The sequence below is a fragment of the Tupaia chinensis genome, unplaced genomic scaffold (assembly GCF_000334495.1).
Source record: "Tupaia chinensis unplaced genomic scaffold, TupChi_1.0 Scaffold000362_1, whole genome shotgun sequence".
Lineage (NCBI taxonomy): Eukaryota > Metazoa > Chordata > Mammalia > Scandentia > Tupaiidae > Tupaia > Tupaia belangeri.
Genome location: NW_006159859.1, coordinates 3,550,087 through 3,566,960, shown reverse-complemented (window position 1 = coordinate 3,566,960; position 16,874 = coordinate 3,550,087). Strand labels below are relative to the sequence as shown.

Below are 16,874 nucleotides of genomic sequence, written 5' to 3'. Positions count from 1 at the left end.
GATGAAAAATAAGAAAAGATGAAAAAGGTATGGGATTGTAATCAAAGAGATAGTCGTTAAAGTAGATTGACCTCATTGAGAAGGTGACTGTGTTAGGATTCTCCAACGAAACAGAAGCAAGAGGATCTATAGAGATACATAGAAAGAGATTTATTATAAGGGATAGGCTTACGCAGCTATGGAGGCTGAGAAATCTCATGATCGGCCATGGATAAACTGGAGACCCTAGAAAGCAGTAGTTAGTTTCAGTCCAACTTGTAGGCCTGAGAACCAAAGGAAACCAATGGTGTAAGTAATAGTTGAGATCTTAAGGCCTGAAAACCAGTCACAGTGGTGGCCAAGGGCAGGAGAAGATGGATGCCTAGCTTAACCCCACTGCCCGCATTCTTATCAATTCATGTGCTCAGTGGATTGGGTGATTGCCTATCAACCTAGGGGAAAGTGATCTTCTTTCTTCAGTCTGCTGACTCAAATGCTGATTTCTTCTGGAAGCGCCTTCACAGACACACACAGAAATAACATATTGTCAGCTATCTGGGCATCCCTTAGCCCAGTCAAGTGGTCCCATAAAATTAGCCATTACAGTGACATTTGATCAAAGACTTCAGTGAAGAATATGAGGAAGTTATCTTAGGGAACAGCATTCTAAGGAGAAGGAAAAACCATGCAAAGACTTGAGGTAAGCATGTGCAAGCAAGAAGGTTTCTTTTGGTGGTAATTAAGTGGAGCTTGGCAGAGAATTTGTGAGAGAAGTTGAGAAGATTTCTGCCTTTTTTTTTTTTTTTTTTTTTTTACATTTTTACTCACTGGAGGTGGAGCGAGAGTGAGAAATCACCTCCCCACCAGTTGGAATGGTCATGCTGCAGTCCCTTCTCCATTTTCCTTTTGAAATTTTGAACATGCATACTCAAGTGCCCAGCATGATTTTCAAGCCATTGGTCCAGGATTTGAACTGTGAAGTTGGACATGTGAGATCCTGTCACCTTAACCTCCACACCACCTGTTGGCCCCCACGATTTCTGCTTTTGATATGAGCTTGGACTACATGACTTCTAAGATTTCTTCTAACTCTTTATGTTTCCTAAGCTTATAATTCTCTGATAATAGAGAATAATTGATTTGGTAGTAATGAGAAAAAAGGATTCAACAGCACAGGTGCCTAACCATAAATCTAAATGCTAAAGAGGCCAAACATTGTATAAGCATTTAAAAATAGTGGCAATGCATTCAAATAGTTTAAGAATGTTATGTTAATCAAACTAATCAACTTTGCAGGTCAAATTTTGCCCAGAAGCCACTAGTTTGAGACCGCATTATAGAAAGTGAAATCAGTTGAGCTTATAATTGTTTAATCCATAGTCTTGGACAGGGAGCCAAAGGAGAATAGAAGATAAAAAAGAAATCTATGAGTCTTTGATGAGAATTATTCCTTTGTTATGATTTGACAAGAAATCAAAATAGAAGAAAGAATCAAAGATTCCTCTGTGGTATAGACCCCAAGAGATCAGTTCACACTGACTTTGTTCTTTCTTCCTTAAGCAAAGGTCACGTTGACCTTTTTCTACCTATTATCCAAAATTGCCTCACTATACATAAATACTTAGTATTTAGGAAGTTGGAATTTAGTTAGAGGCTGACGGTGCCATCTTTCTCAATTATTTTGTGTCTATAATGTAATTATCGTCATAAAACTTTGAACAGATGCTCAAAATTAATTGACTGTGATAATTACAAGATAATTCTTTTTGATGATTCTTTTTGACATCTGACTTGTCCTATTTTCTTAATACAGGTGCCTTCGTTTGCAAGATGGTGCCATTTGTCCAGTCTACAGCTATTGTGACAGAAATTCTCACTATGACCTGCATTGCTGTGGAAAGACACCAGGGACTCGTCCACCCTTTTAAAATGAAATGGCAATACACCAACCGAAGGGCTTTTGCGATGCTAGGTGAGGTCACTGGATTCACCAGTGTTGGTGCTAATACCTTTCTTTATTATAGAACAAGGAAAATAAAACTCATAAACTAGAAGTGTAGCTTCTCATTTAACTTGGGGGCCCTAGAGTGTAATTTGAGTGTTTCAGTCCTCCTCCTATTGGCCTCCGCTCTCACCTCATCAGTCCTTTGGGCTACCCTAGCACTGAAAATCTATCTTTTGGGATGTGTTTCTTTAGTTTAAGTCTTAAGCATTTTGTTCTATTTGTTCATTTCTTCCAGGAGAGAGTAACAGAGAGGCACCCCCAAAAGGGTCCTCATGCCATGATCCATTCCCAAGTCCAGTCAGCCTGGACAATGGGCGTGCATGCATGCGGCTCATACAAGGAGGCCTCAGGACACAAATCCAGGACCTTCTCATGTGGTCCAGTTCTGTAGTGTTACTACTATGCCACTACTTGGCTCTGAGTCCAAAACTTTGAAACACTATGTCAGCAAATATGAAATAACTCATTAGTGGCATTGCCGCATTAGCATGCATTAGATTGCTGAGCTGTCTCTCTGAGGTGAGAAAATTCTAAGCTAAGTAAAGAAAGGAGGTTGATTTTAACAGGGGAGGGGGGCAGCAAATGTGTTTGTAGAGAAGGATGCTGTGCAGAGGTGGCCCTGGGGGTGAGTACACAATAATGGAAGGGCGCAGGGTGTGTGAGAATGCTGGTACTGTGTGCTGGGGGGTTCCGGACAAAGACACTTTCCACTCACTTTATAATTTTGCTTTGGGCATACCTCGATCCTGTGCTTTGCTGTAATTGTTCCTGATTCAGCACTTCATTTCATATGATAAAGGGTGAGTCTGATGTCCTAAAGCCTTGCACAGCAAAATGGAAAATTTTCTTTATCCAATTATTATAATAGAACTATTTAAAACTTTAATGTACTTTATTGTGGTTTGAATTTATTATCACTAAATAATCAGAGGTAAACAACTAATGTGATAATCAAAGAGAACAATTTTTATTAATATCCCACTTGAGAAGAAAGAGTGAACATTAATTTCTGCTTTAGGACTTCAGCCGGTATTAGATGGTGGAATTATAGAAAGAACCCCTGAAGGCTTCACAATGCCAAACTCATTTTAAATAATTTGAAATGAGTAGATAAACAAAGACAGGGGAAATTGGTTAGTTTTAGTTGGATGCTTTCAAATTTATGTCACATCTTCCCCACAAAAAATTCAAAGATCTCTGGGCTTTTAATAATTGACATCCTTCTAACATCAGAATGTCTGAAAACAGCATGTGGGTGTAGAAAGGAATACATGGAGGAGGAGAGTTATTAAAAAGAAAAAAGAAGGAGAGAGTCTCACCATCTAAAAGCAAAGTTGATAATAGACAATCAAGGCATTTCTCACTCAGTAAAGTCATTGGAGGTCAGAGACTTGGAAATCGAGTAGACTCATCTCACATGGAGACTCGCATGCTCTGTTGTCTGGACTCTCCTTATAACTTTGTTACACTGTGAATCAGCCTTGTCAGTCACCTGCTCTCTGTCATGTCCCATCCTCCTTCCACCGAGTCTGCCTGGCCCCAGGCTCCAAGCAGCAGAAACCTTCTAGTCTTTCTTGGCCAGAAGGTCACGACAGGACCAATAAGGTACATCTAACCCTATCCTTTCATTTCTGAAAGGTCAGGGAGCCTAGGAAGTTTGGTGATGAGCTATGCCAGTTAGACCCAGTTCTGCCAGAATTGCATGAAAGGTCAGAACAATGACTGAGCATAAGATGACAATGTATGATTAGAATAGAATGGGTGTACCTTGTGATGTAGAGACAGAGAGAGAGATTTGTAAGTCCTGGATCCTTAAATCATGATGACCTTCCCCAGGCAGAGCCAGTTCATGTGTTTCTTTACATTAAACTCCAGTTATGGCTTCAGTAAGTCTCAGTTCCTTGAAACACAAAGCAATACACAGAATTTCTTAATGGTTCCATGCAGTATAGAAAGAATAGAGTTTGAGCTGGAAAATCTCCCCCCAAATTGAAGTTAGTTCTGTCTCCTTCCTAACCTAAGATCCATAGAGTGACATGGCCCTTGATAGTTTCTCTCTCTCTTTTTTTTTTTCTTTTCTAAAGGCATAGTATTAAAGGATTCCTTTCAACAAACTCATGGCAGACAAGAACTTAGAGCATTTTCGTTTCTGAAGTTAAGCCATTTGTATTTTTTAAAAAGAAAGTATGCCCTTGGGGCTGGATGGTGATGTAGCCCTAAAAGATGATATCTAGGGGCCAGCAAGAGGCATGATGGTTAAGGTGCTGGACTCCCACATAATCAACTATGGTTTGAGTCCTGGACCTGGTGCCTTGCATTTTCACTTTGTCTGTCTCTCTCTCTCTCTCTCTCTGGTAAGCACATATGCCCTATAGCAAATTAATAATAATAAAAATTAAATAATTTTTTAAAAATGATGTCTGTGAGGCTGACTGACATGAGAAGGTTCTAGGTTTGGATACAGATACCTTTCTGAGTACACCAGGCACCCACATGCCCACCCATGGTTGACTCAAACTGAGAGTGGATTGCAGTGCCAAGACCCTGTTGGAAATGCTTCTCTCTCTCTCTTACTTGTCTCTCTTACTTGCTCATCGAAGAAATAAATAAATAAATACATTTTATTTATTTATTTAAAAATAAAGTCTCTCTTACTTGCTCATTGAAGAAATATATAAATACACTTTATTTATTTAAAAATAAAGAAGAAAAGAATGCCCTTGTTATGGTTCTTAAGATAACTGTACTTTCTATTTTAAAAAGAAATGATAGGGGACCAGCGGATGGCATAATGGCTGCATTGCTAGATTTCCACATGGTTGACCATGGTTCGAGTTCCAGATCTGGCAGTTTGAAACTCATGCCAGGCATATGTGCATGTGTATCCAAGATCCTGGGAGGAGAAGGGATTGCAGCATGGCCAACCCTCCTGTTGGTGGTGGTGGGGGGGGGAGATGATTTCTTGCTTTCTGTCTCTCTGTCTCTGTTTTTCTGGTGAGCACACATACTCTATAGCAAAAATCTCTCAAAAAGAAAAAATAAAAAGAAATGATAGAGTATGGTCTATATCCTATTTAAAATTTTTTCATCTATTCGGCAAATTGAGGGCCAGGAATTTTCCTTCGAATTTTATTTGAAGGAAAAGTACATCCAAGCCATTGTCCTTGTCCTCAAGAAGAGCAGAAACAGTGGAGAAGAAGTGAGTAAGGGCAGGAAAGGTGCAGCCGTAGAGGGCACCAGGGACAAGGAGTCAATAAGCAGCTTAGCTGGGATTGGCAGTGGCCTTCAAAGAGTCCCTAGAAAAGGTAACTTTTGAGCGAAGTCTTGGGAAATGAGACCACAGAGAGATGGTGGGGTTGGAGTGGCAATCCAGGGTAAAAAGAGTGATGGTGTGGAAGAGCACAGTGCATTCTGGGTACAGGAAGTGAACTAAAGTCAGTTCTAAATCTCCAGAGTTCTTCAGTCAAGGACATGATGTGCAGATGGTGTCCTGAAAAGGAGGGGAGAAAGAGAGAGAAATGAGATTACAGAGACCCCCACAGGCCATGTGAAGAAAATGGGGTCTTATCTACTAGGAACACTGTGGGAAGACTGTCCTAGCAGCGCTGGTTTTGAGGGTGGTCAAAGAGTGAGACTGAGAACGCGGAGGAAACCCTTGGCACTGCTCAAGGACAGGACGGGACAGGGGTGCATTGGATATAGGCAGTCTTGATGGTTAGAGGATTAAACATAGATGCATTTTACTTACCTCAGTCATGTTCTGATGATGTTAACATCTCTACAGGTGTGGTCTGGCTGGTGGCTGTCATCGTAGGATCACCCATGTGGCAAGTGCAGCGACTTGAGGTAGGCTTGGGTGTGGGATTGGCAATCGCGTCATTGAATGATGTTTTCAGCCCTCTTACGATCATTTTCTGTCCTGTAGAAACATCACAGCACACTTGCATAACCTCAGTTATTTCACTCCAGGTCTTTCAAGCGGAATAAAACAATTGTTTTAAGATTTTTTTCCCCTTTGTTTCATCGAACACTTCTTGATATTATATTGTTAAGACTTTAATCCTTAAAATTAGAAAAAAAATAATTGGTGGGACAGCAGTTGGCTTAGTGGTTAAGGAAGGTACTGGACTCCCACTATGGTTTGAGTCCCAGACCTGGAGGCTTGAAACTCACACCAGGTGCATGTGTGCCCAAAATCCCAAGAGGAGAATAGAGGAGAAGGGATTGCAGTATGACCACCCCCCCGGGGGGTGATTTCTGTCTCTCTGTCTCTGTCTTTGTGACAAGTGCACATGCCCTATGGCAGAAATCAATCAATCAATCAATCTTTCTCTCTCTCTAAAAAAAAAAAAAAAGAAAAAAAAATTTGAAGTACCAAGCTTACTTTCTACATCTTTCTGCAAGCTGAGCATACTTTTCCTAGTGTCCTCCAATAAATTCACAGTGACCCAGCACCTGTCAAAGTACCTTCTTTTCCTTAATGCTCGGGTTTACTCTGAATAGGTATCTCCATGTTTGTAACTGGGGAAGCAGAAAGTGCTGCCACGGGTTTATGCTGACAAGTTGGCATCTCTGATATCAGTCATTTGAATTGTCTCTCTTTCTTTGGGGGTCCCCTGGGGAGACCTGAATTGGGTAAGAGATGTGACTTTATATAAAAAGGGTGGTTATTATACCCTTATTATATTTTTAAGAATTCAATTATCATTCTAGATCTTCTTTTTGTTCCTTGTTAAAAAGAATTATTTATTTAATTTTGCTTACTATTATTATTAGTATTATTTTAAAATTTGCTATAGGGCACGTGTGCTCATCAGAGAGAGAAAGGGAAAGTGAAAAAGCTGTCTGCCAGGTCCTGGACTTGAACTGTAGTCAGCCATGTGGGGGTCTAGTGTCTTAAACACCAGACCATCTACCAGTCCAGATTTTCTTTTTATTCTCTCTCTGGAAAAAAAAAAAAAAAAAAAACTTTTTCTCTCTCTCTAAAAAAAAAAAAAAAGAAAAAAAAATTTGAAGTACCAAGCTTACTTTCTACATCTTTCTGCAAGCTGAGCATACTTTTCCTAGTGTCCTCCAATAAATTCACAGTGACCCAGCACCTGTCAAAGTACCTTCTTTTCCTTAATGCTCGGGTTTACTCTGAATAGGTATCTCCATGTTTGTAACTGGGGAAGCAGAAAGTGCTGCCACGGGTTTATGCTGACAAGTTGGCATCTCTGATATCAGTCATTTGAATTGTCTCTCTTTCTTTGGGGGTCCCCTGGGGAGACCTGAATTGGGTAAGAGATGTGACTTTATATAAAAAGGGTGGTTATTATACCCTTATTATATTTTTAAGAATTCAATTATCATTCTAGATCTTCTTTTTGTTCCTTGTTAAAAAGAATTATTTATTTAATTTTGCTTACTATTATTATTAGTATTATTTTAAAATTTGCTATAGGGCACGTGTGCTCATCAGAGAGAGAAAGGGAAAGTGAAAAAGCTGTCTGCCAGGTCCTGGACTTGAACTGTAGTCAGCCATGTGGGGGTCTAGTGTCTTAAACATCAGACCATCTACCAGTCCAGATTTTCTTTTTATTCTCTCTCTCTTTTTAGAGAGGGATTTTTGCCATAGGGCACTTGTGTTTGCTAGAGATACATAGAGATAAATTGATAAATCACCCCCCTGGGGGACGGCCAGCCTGCAGTCCCCACTCAGGATTTTGGGCACGTACATGCACACACATGTGCCCAACATGAGTTTCAAGCCACTGGGTCTAGGACTCAAACCATGGTCAGCCATGTGGGAGTCCAGTGACACAACCACTATGCCACCTGCTGGCCCCTCCTTTTATTCTTAAATCTCAAAGTTTTTTAATGGATTTTCTACTTGTTAGTTGACTCTCCTTCATAAGTCCTTTCTTACCTGCTCCCTATTCACTGACAAATTAAAATTAGAATTGGAATCATATTAGGGGTTAATCTTATCCAACCTCTCTCTCTGCCACATCTTTGTCAGATGGGCCCAGCCATGGCTGAGGATTCACAGTAAAGGGAGCGCCATGTTGGTTTCAGGCAGCCCAGTCTGTCCTTTGGGTCGTTCTTTAACATGTCTTGCATGGGTGATCTAAACAGTCAGTAGCCTTCAAAAACAGTAGAGAGTTGCTCACATACTTCGTAAGATAATTTTTAAAATGATGTATCCCATTATTGGGCATTCCGGGTCCATCAGCAAAAATATAAAAGGAATCCTAAGGTAAGAGTATATTTACAAAGTAGCATGATTTTTTTTTTCCAGTGTAACTGTATATTGAACAAGCTGGACTCTAGGAGTGGGAGTAGAAAGCACCATCATTCTGTCCCTTGCTACCTATAAAAATGTGATAGGAGAATTTCTCAGTCCTGAGACTGTGAGCGGATCCTCTAGCTCTTCCGGTCTCTTTCCGTAGTCAGTTCCAGTCACAAGAGCAGAAGTAATTCTGCTATTAAAATGTCGAGTCTGGTGTCACCACATAAATCTATCCTCTCAATATAAACTTCTCCCATCCTCCAGCTTGAATTATTTTTAGGCCTAGAAATGGTTTGCTCCTTCTCCATATTCTCACCTTGTGTTCCTCTTTCTCCTTTCAACCCCCCATTTCGTTGGCCATCTCTCTGTCCTCAGGAGCTGAGGAGGAGAATGGGGAGAAGCGAGGATAGCTGTCCTCAGGATCAGCGCCCTCTGGTGTGGCTGTTGCCCGTGATTCGTTCTCTATTTCACAAGTTTCTCAGTGATATACCACCAGGACCCGCCACTCCATTCTCCAGCCAACTGCTGCTGAAGACCTTGGAGCTTCTGCACACTACGCGTGTTGCTGGCTCTTCTCTGCAAGGCTGCCCTTCTCTCTGGCAGGAAGCTCAGATGAATGGAGTCCTTTTATAAATGACTCAGTCCAGTTCCCAGTTGTAGCATCCATTTCTGACCTGTAGAAAACACAGCTTCATTCATTTTTAAAAGAAAGATATTTTATTATGTACTCTAAATATATTTTTAAAGGATTATTTTATTTAACTTTATTTATTGCTGTTATTATTATTTTTCAGACAGGGAGAGAGGGAAAGCAAGAAAGCAAGCCACCAGCTCTAGGACTTGAACTGCAGTCAGCCATGTGAGAGTTCAGTGCCTTTAACCAGCATGCCACCTGCTGGCCCCTATACTCTAAATATATTTAAAATACATAATTCATTTATTTTGTGGAAAATGCATTTACTCTCATTGGCAAAGCCCACCCTCCTTGTCAAATGGGTCAGACAAATCAGATCTGCTTCCAGTCAGGAAAAAGTCTGACCATGTTTCAAGTCAAATAAATGTATTAATATGCATCCCCTGGCTATCTTCTCCCTGCTAAATTCCAGCAGAGAGCATGTTGGGGGGTGGTGCATGGAGCCCTGAATTGCTCATCTGGACAGCAAAGCACCACTGCCTTCAGCCTCTCACCAGTCCTCTCTACTCTGTTCCTCTGAACTCTCGCAGGAGCAATGTCGTTGACAATTTCAAAGGATAGAAACAATAATCTGTTTAAATTAAATTTTTCATCACTTCTGTGCTCTCACTGTATGAAAAATAGGAATTCACAACATTCTAACACCTGTCAAAATACCTTTTTTTTCCTATGCCAGGCTTTGCTCTGAATAGAAATACCTCAAGCCAGAGAAAAGCATAAAGCATTCCCGTGGGTTAATGATCCTGGACTAAGGTGGCTTTAGGTCATCAGTAATTTGCATTGTCTCTCTCTTTGGTGCCTGTGAGAATATTTGGACTGATGTGACCTTGATAAATAGAAGGGCAGGGCCAGCTCATGGCTTACTGGTTAATACAGCTGGCCCTCCCCAGCATGGTTCAAATCCCAGACCTGGTGACTTGAAAAACACAGAAGGTGGGGCCAGCAGGTTGTCATAGTGGCTAAGGCACTGGACTGCCATGTAGTCAACCATGGTTCGAGTTCTGCACTTGGTGGCTTGAAACTCACACTGGGCACATAACCAAAAACCCTGAGAGAAGAAGATGTTGTGGTGTGTTCATTCCTCCCTGGGGCGGGGGGGTGATGTCTCACTTTCAGTCTCTCTGTCTCTCCAGCACATGCTCTATAGCAAAAATCTCTCTGAAAACACAACCAACCAAACAACTTCACAAGGCATCTGTGCTTGAGTGCCCAAAATCCAACAGGAGGGAGAGAGAAAGGATTATGGTATGGCCATGTCCCATGGGGAGAGTGCATTCTTGGTCTCTCTCTTTCTCTCTCTGGCAAGCACTCATACCCTCTGACCATTTTTATTTATTTAAAAAAATAAATCAATAAAAGATAAGTGCACTAGAAATAGCCTGAATAAGTCAACAACTACAACATGAATACGTGTAGATCCATAATAGTTTCAATCTTAATTTTTTGTTCTTCTCAGAATTTAAAATACTCTTTTAGTGTCATTCCAAACACTGTGATCTTTGCACCATGGAACAGCAGTGACCAAAGCATAGTGTCCTGTACTTCTCAATTGGAAGAAGTTTGATGCCTTGTTGACGTCTGTCTCCTCAACAATTAAGGAAGCAAACTCATTTCACATTAAACTAACTGCTGTACAATCCAGATTTTTTCCAGTGAGTGCGTTGGTCATTGTAGTGCTGAAGCATTTTTGCTGAAAGCTGTACAGACTTTTTCATTTGAACCTAGCAGCGCTTTATGTAGTGCAGCATTTTGCCATGCAGCATTCGAAGGCTCGCATTTGGAACAGTATTGATCTGTTGCTGTGTTCATTCCTATTTCAACAGAACACAACTTCTTGTGTCTGACAGTTTTGTTTCACACACTTACGTTTGTGAATGTATATACATATCTGGATTGGGGAGAACGTTTTTAAAAACACAGCATTTTAATTGGTTCAAAGACCTCCTTCCTGGTACATTTTGTGCTTGGAACCAGTTAAAGAAGCTAGCGGCACTTTCCGTTTCATAGTATCTGTGTTTCTGCTAGTCTGTCCCTGGGGACAGGTTAGGGCCCTTTATTGACTGCCATCATTTTCTATTTTTTTTCTATCAATAAAAGGAAAAAAGATGTGAAAACATTAAAAAATAGAAAACTGTGACTAGTAGAAATGAAGGTTGAGAAAGATGAAAGAAAAAAAAAAGTAAACAGGCTAGGGACCTCCATTCAATTTAAAATAGGAATGAAAATTGAAAACCATTAAGAATTAGAGCAGTTAAACAAAACAAAGCAGAATAGCCCATACGCCACAGCAAAAGAATAACTTACATGGTATCTCATTTGAAAGAAACAGGCACTTCCAAAAGTTTGTGAAAAAACAATTACGTGACCAGTTTCGAGAATAGATGGCAGCGCAGTGGAATCACGTGATGCGCTGTGAACCCATCCACACCAGAAGGTTCCCAGTTTGAGTCCTGAGACTTCCCTAAGTATGCTGGCCCGTGATCTGGAGCTGGCTGAAGAATGGGAGTGGATCGTGGTGTTAAGACCCTGTCAGAGGTGTTCTTGGTCTCTGTCTCTCTTTCTGTCTCTCTTGCTCATGGAAATTTTTTCAGTACAAGTTTATTTTGATACAAAACATTTTAAAATGCACACGTAGTTTATCATAATGCATTTTCCATGAAGTTTTTGCACCTGTGCCTGTCCCCGAGGCCAATTGGTAAAGTTTAAAAGAGGCTGCCTTTAACAAGTAAGGCTGGACTGCTTTCTGTTCTTTGGATGCTCACTGCTGGTTCTTGTACCTGATTATTCTTCTTACAAAGATGAAGTATGACCTCCTATATGAAAAAGAACACGCCTGCTGTTTGGAAGGGTGGAGCAGCCCCATGAACCAGAAGATCTACACCACCTGCATCCTCGTCGTCCTCTTCCTCCTGCCTTTGCTGCTGATGCTCATCCTGTACAGTAAGATCGGATATGAACTTTGGGTAAAGAAGAGAGTGGGGGACGGCTCAGTGCTCCGTACTACTCACGGGAAAGAAATCTCCAAAATTGCCAGGTCTGTTGAATGACATGTTCAGCTCTGTTTAAAATAATTTTATTTTAGTAGTGCCGGAAGGGGATCGTTGTCAGAGATCTTGGAACATCTGGTAATTTAGTCAAAGCATCATGTGAATTCACACTTATGCCTGGGCTGACTGTAAACTCTTGAGGTTTTACAGCTTAGTAGAAAGAGTAAGATCATCAGCCCCTCTCAGAAACTTACCTGGAATTTAAAACACTGTTCTGTTTTCATGCATATGTCAATAGGATGTGGTAAGCTCTGTGGGCTGGTGCCAGGACCCAGGGTCTGTGGGGGCTCTCTGTCACTCACCAGCCACCTGATGTGGATAAGTCTCCTTGCCCCCAGATCCCAGCTTCCTACATATGTACACGGAAGCACAGTGACATCCATCCTTCCCCCCTTCTCCCACCCAAGGGTGACACCAAAATACATAATACAATCTGTAAGAAAATCCTTAAGAAATCACAACACACTGTTTTAAATGACTATTGATGGAGTCATTTTATTTTTACCTAAGAGCTTCGCTTTCTTATTTTATCCATTAACAACAATTTCAAAACATAATTTACTGCTATGATGTTTGTAAACCAGATGGTTTCTTTTATACACTCAATGGATAGTAAAGCAAAACAAAAGCAAAACCCCACGTGGAAAAATCTAGTGCTTTGATGGGAGTGGTTCATCTCTTCAAGTGTGCAGTGAGTGACCTCTAGTGACCAGTTCATACAGAGAAACCCTCCCCCTTGGAAACTGTTCAACGCCTGGTTCTTATTGCTTCTTTTTCAGCATATGGGGGGGACCTGGAAACTGTTCAACGCCTGGTTCTTATTGCTGAGCTAGCACTCCCACTTCCTCAAAATAAAAGGCTACCATGTTGAACTAATGAATATGACTCTTTATAAACTCAAAATACCATGAAATGTGTAGCTCTCTTCTAGATATAAAACTCCTTGCAGGAGTAATGGAAAAAATAGTTTGAATCCATGGATAATCATATTACTTAGACACATAATAGCGGCTTGCATTTTAACGATATCATTGGGATGTCCCATATTTCATAAATATTGGTATTTTACTATCACAGGCATGAGCGCTCTTCAGTTTAAAGCACACAGATGCACAGGTGCTGACTTCAGACTGCCTGAATTTGCATCGAAAGTGCATCCCGTATTAGCCAGGCAACATTGCAAGTGACTTTCCCATCTTTGTGTCTCAACTTCTGCATCTGTCGTTGGCTTTGGGGAAAAGTAAATAATCCACACTCAGCATCTAGCAGAGTGCCTGACCAGTGATGAACACACAACAAAAGAATGTTGATTACATTTAAAACATAAGGATGAGAAGCATATCAATGGGAAAAGATGATAATCTGCCCATAATGAATCTATCATGAGCATTGTTAATATTTGAAAATTTGTAATTGAGTGGAGTAGGCTTAGACTTTATTTTATAGCTTTGCTATGGACTTGGCATGTCTGACAAGGAGATGTTAACCAATGCAATGTCTCCTCATGGGTCTAGGAAGAAGAAGCGAGCTGTCATGATGATGATGATAGTGGTGGCTCTCTTTGCTGTGTGCTGGGCACCGTTTCATGTCATTCACATGATGATTGAATACGGTGAGTGCTTGTCATTCTCATTTGATAGAAGTTCTAGTTTGTATCTTGCTAGAATGGACAATGAATCATTGACATTCATTACATCACTTGGGTAATCAAATATCAAGCCCTTAATATTCTTCTTTCATGTTTTGAAGATCACTAGATCATTATATAGTAGGTAATTATGTTTGAGTATGACTAAATCTTTAAGAAGTACGGAAGATGAAAAATAAAAAGCTTTTGAAATCCTACTCCCATGTTACTCTGTCTGTTCTCCTTAAGCTTTTTTCTTTAAGAATTATTTTTATTATTTAATTTTATTTATTATTATTATTATTCATTTTGACTGGAGAGAGACAGAGAGAGAGAGAGAAAGTGAGAAAGCAAGTCACCAGGTCCAGGACTTGAACCACAATTGGCCACAAGGGAGTCTAGCACCTTAATCACCATGCCACCTGTCAGCCCTGTCCTTAAGCTTTTTAAACACTGAGGTAGGGGGAACCAGCAGTTAGCGTAATGGCTATGTCGCTGAACTCCCATGTAGTCTACCACAGTTCGCGCCTGGAACCGGTGGCTTAGAACTCACGCCAGGCACGTGTGCGTGCGTGCCCAAGATCCCGAGAGGAGAATGGAGGAGAAGGGATTGCAGCGTGGCCATCCTCCCTGGGGGGTGATTTCTCGCTTTCTGTCTCTATGTCTCTCTCTGTTTGTGTGGTGAGCGCACGCACCCTATAGCGAAAACCTCTCCAAAAAAATAAATAAATAAAAAATAAACACCAAGGTAGGTGTGACATTGCAAGAATGTTTCCTATTTAGACCCTGGCTTCAACTGCATGAACTTAATAATGTCTAAGGTTGTAGTCAGATCCTCAGTGCATTCTCTCTGATAACTCAGGGCTTTGCCCAATTCTCAGTATGCACATGTTCCTATAATGCAAGTGAATATCTGACGGGTGATTGCTGCTTCCAGCTTATACAAACCTTGGAGCTTTCAAGTTGAAATGCTGTGAGGCCCCTAATTCAAGATTACTTCAAAAAGTTTATTAAAAATTTAAGGTAAATGAGTTTATTTTAGTACAAAAAAATTTTACATCTGTGCATTTTTTTTCATAACATGCATCACAAAGGTTCTTTTCATTCAGACATCAGATGCCTCTCCAAGTGATTGTGAGAATTTTCACCCTTTTGACCACTTGTCCCTGTGGAAATCTTTGGTGAAGTCAGATGACCAGCAAAAGTTTTAGTTCCTGCTTGTTAAAACAAATATACATTCTAGAATATCGATTTATTGCAGGTAATTTTGAAAAGGAATATGATGATGTCACAATCAAGATGATGTATGCTATAGTGCAAATCATCGGATTTTCCAACTCCATCTGTAATCCCATTGTCTATGCGTTTATGAACGAAAACTTCAAGAAGAATTTTCTGTCTGCGATTTGTTGCTGCATGATACGAGAAAACTTCTCTCCTGCACAAAGGCATGGAAATTCGGGGAGTACAAATATGCAAAAGAAAGCCAAGTTTTTCCAGAAAGAAAACCCAGTCATAGAGCCCAAAGGAGAAGCCTTCAGTGATGGCAACATTGATGTCAGATTGTGTGAACAGCCAGAGGGGAAAAAAGGCCTCAGACGACACCTGGCCTTCTTTAGTTCTGAACTTTCCGAGAATTCTGCTTTCGGTAGTGGGCACTGACTATAATGATCTTCACAATTGCTGCCATTCATATTGTCATCCAAAGAGAAAATTATTTTGAGCAAAGGTCACAGGCATTTTTTTTTTCATAGGACATGTGCATTCACCAGAGAGAGACAGAGAGAGATGGAGGGAAAATGCAAGCTCACCCCCCCACCCCAAGGGGGATGGTCACACTCTAATCTCTTATTATCTGTTCTTCTCTTGGGATTTTGAGCATGCACATGCATGCACCTGGCATGATTTTCAGCTGCCGGGTCTGAGACTTGAACTGCTCTCAACCATGTGGGAGTCCAACACCTTAACTGACAAACAACCGTTCTGGCCCCAGTTCACAGACTTTTTGATCCTTAAAATGATGACAAGAAGGAAATGAATCATTTTTCTATTAAAAATGACATTATACACAAAAATGCCATTTTGAAAAATTAGTAAACCATGTCTGTGGAATAGTAAAGTGAATTAAAAAATTTTGGGTACAGAAATCTATGCTCTTAGTTAGCAGATTTTCCTTCGTACTGTCAATGTAACGTGGCTTTCTATGTATCCCTAAGCTGGATGAGAAAATAATTTTAACATTCTGTATTCTTCCTTGAATCTTAAGCTAATGTTTGAACACTGTGACACCATTTCTAATGCACTGTTGATGTTGGATGATGTGACCTCCAGCCGACAAGGTCTGTACCGTAATCATAAAATCAAAGAACATGGAGAGGACGACAAATAACAGATGAATGAGCCTTTGAGGTCGATGCCTGTATCGAGCTTCTTATTGCCCTCGCAGCAGCTCTGTGATGGCTGGCAAGCCACTTAACCTTTCTAAGCCTCCATTTCTTCCCTGCGTGAGCTGCAGGCGATGTCGCCTTTACTTCACAGAAGTCTCTGCAAGAGCAACATGAGGCATGAGCAAGACTTGTATGCTAAAGTGCTGTCACGTCCTAAAGCGCTATTGTAGCTGCTCGTGTTTCAGGCTTCCCTTTCTGGTCCCGTTTCCTTTCTTTCTTTCCTTCTGTTTTTAAGTTGATGTAGTCCATTCATGATCGAGAGCCCACATGCCCCAGTGAGAGAGAGGGGGGTGGGTACCTTTGACAGGGTCTCCTTAGCTGTAGTCCCCTTTCCCAGCCCTCTAGTTCACCAGGATCTTGGGCACATGCTCCGGCCCCCAGTGTGTTTTCCAGCCAATCCAGGGATCCAGATCCACAGCTAGCCCTGTGGCTTCCAGCACTGCAGTTCTGCTTCTCACCGACTTCATCACTCAGCTGGGTCTCTTTTCCCTTCCTTGAGATTTTTCCCCTTTCCATACCCAACTTTCCTCTCATGCCAATTTTGAAACCGGTTTCTCTCTCTCTCTCTTTTTTTTTTTTAAAGAGAGGTTTTTGCTATAAGGCACGTGTGCTCGCTGGACAGACAGAGAGAGACAGAGAGACAGAAAGTGAGAAATCACCCCTTCTCCCAACGCAGGGAGGTTGTCCATGCCACATCCCTTCTCCTCCATTTTCCTCCCAGAATTTTGGGCACACACGCACATGTGCCCGGCATGAGTTTTAAGCCTCTGGGTCCAGGACTCAAATCGCAGTCGTCTATGTGGG

At 41.0% G+C, this 16,874-nt stretch overlaps 1 protein-coding gene across 1 annotated transcript in view; it reads left to right on the top strand.

Annotated features, from left to right (window-relative positions):
* QRFPR (pyroglutamylated RFamide peptide receptor) overlaps window positions 1–15,355 on the top strand; it is a 45,626-nt gene extending 30,271 nt beyond the window's left edge. The window contains exons 2-6 of the mRNA XM_006153113.3: window positions 1,793–1,951; window positions 5,769–5,830; window positions 11,748–11,983; window positions 13,511–13,608; window positions 14,885–15,355. Coding sequence (XP_006153175.1) covers window positions 1,793–1,951; window positions 5,769–5,830; window positions 11,748–11,983; window positions 13,511–13,608; window positions 14,885–15,285 — 956 coding nt within the window. The 3' untranslated portion in view covers window positions 15,286–15,355. The remainder of the gene's footprint in view (window positions 1–1,792; window positions 1,952–5,768; window positions 5,831–11,747; window positions 11,984–13,510; window positions 13,609–14,884) is intronic.
* Window positions 15,356–16,874: the final 1,519 nt, after the last annotated feature.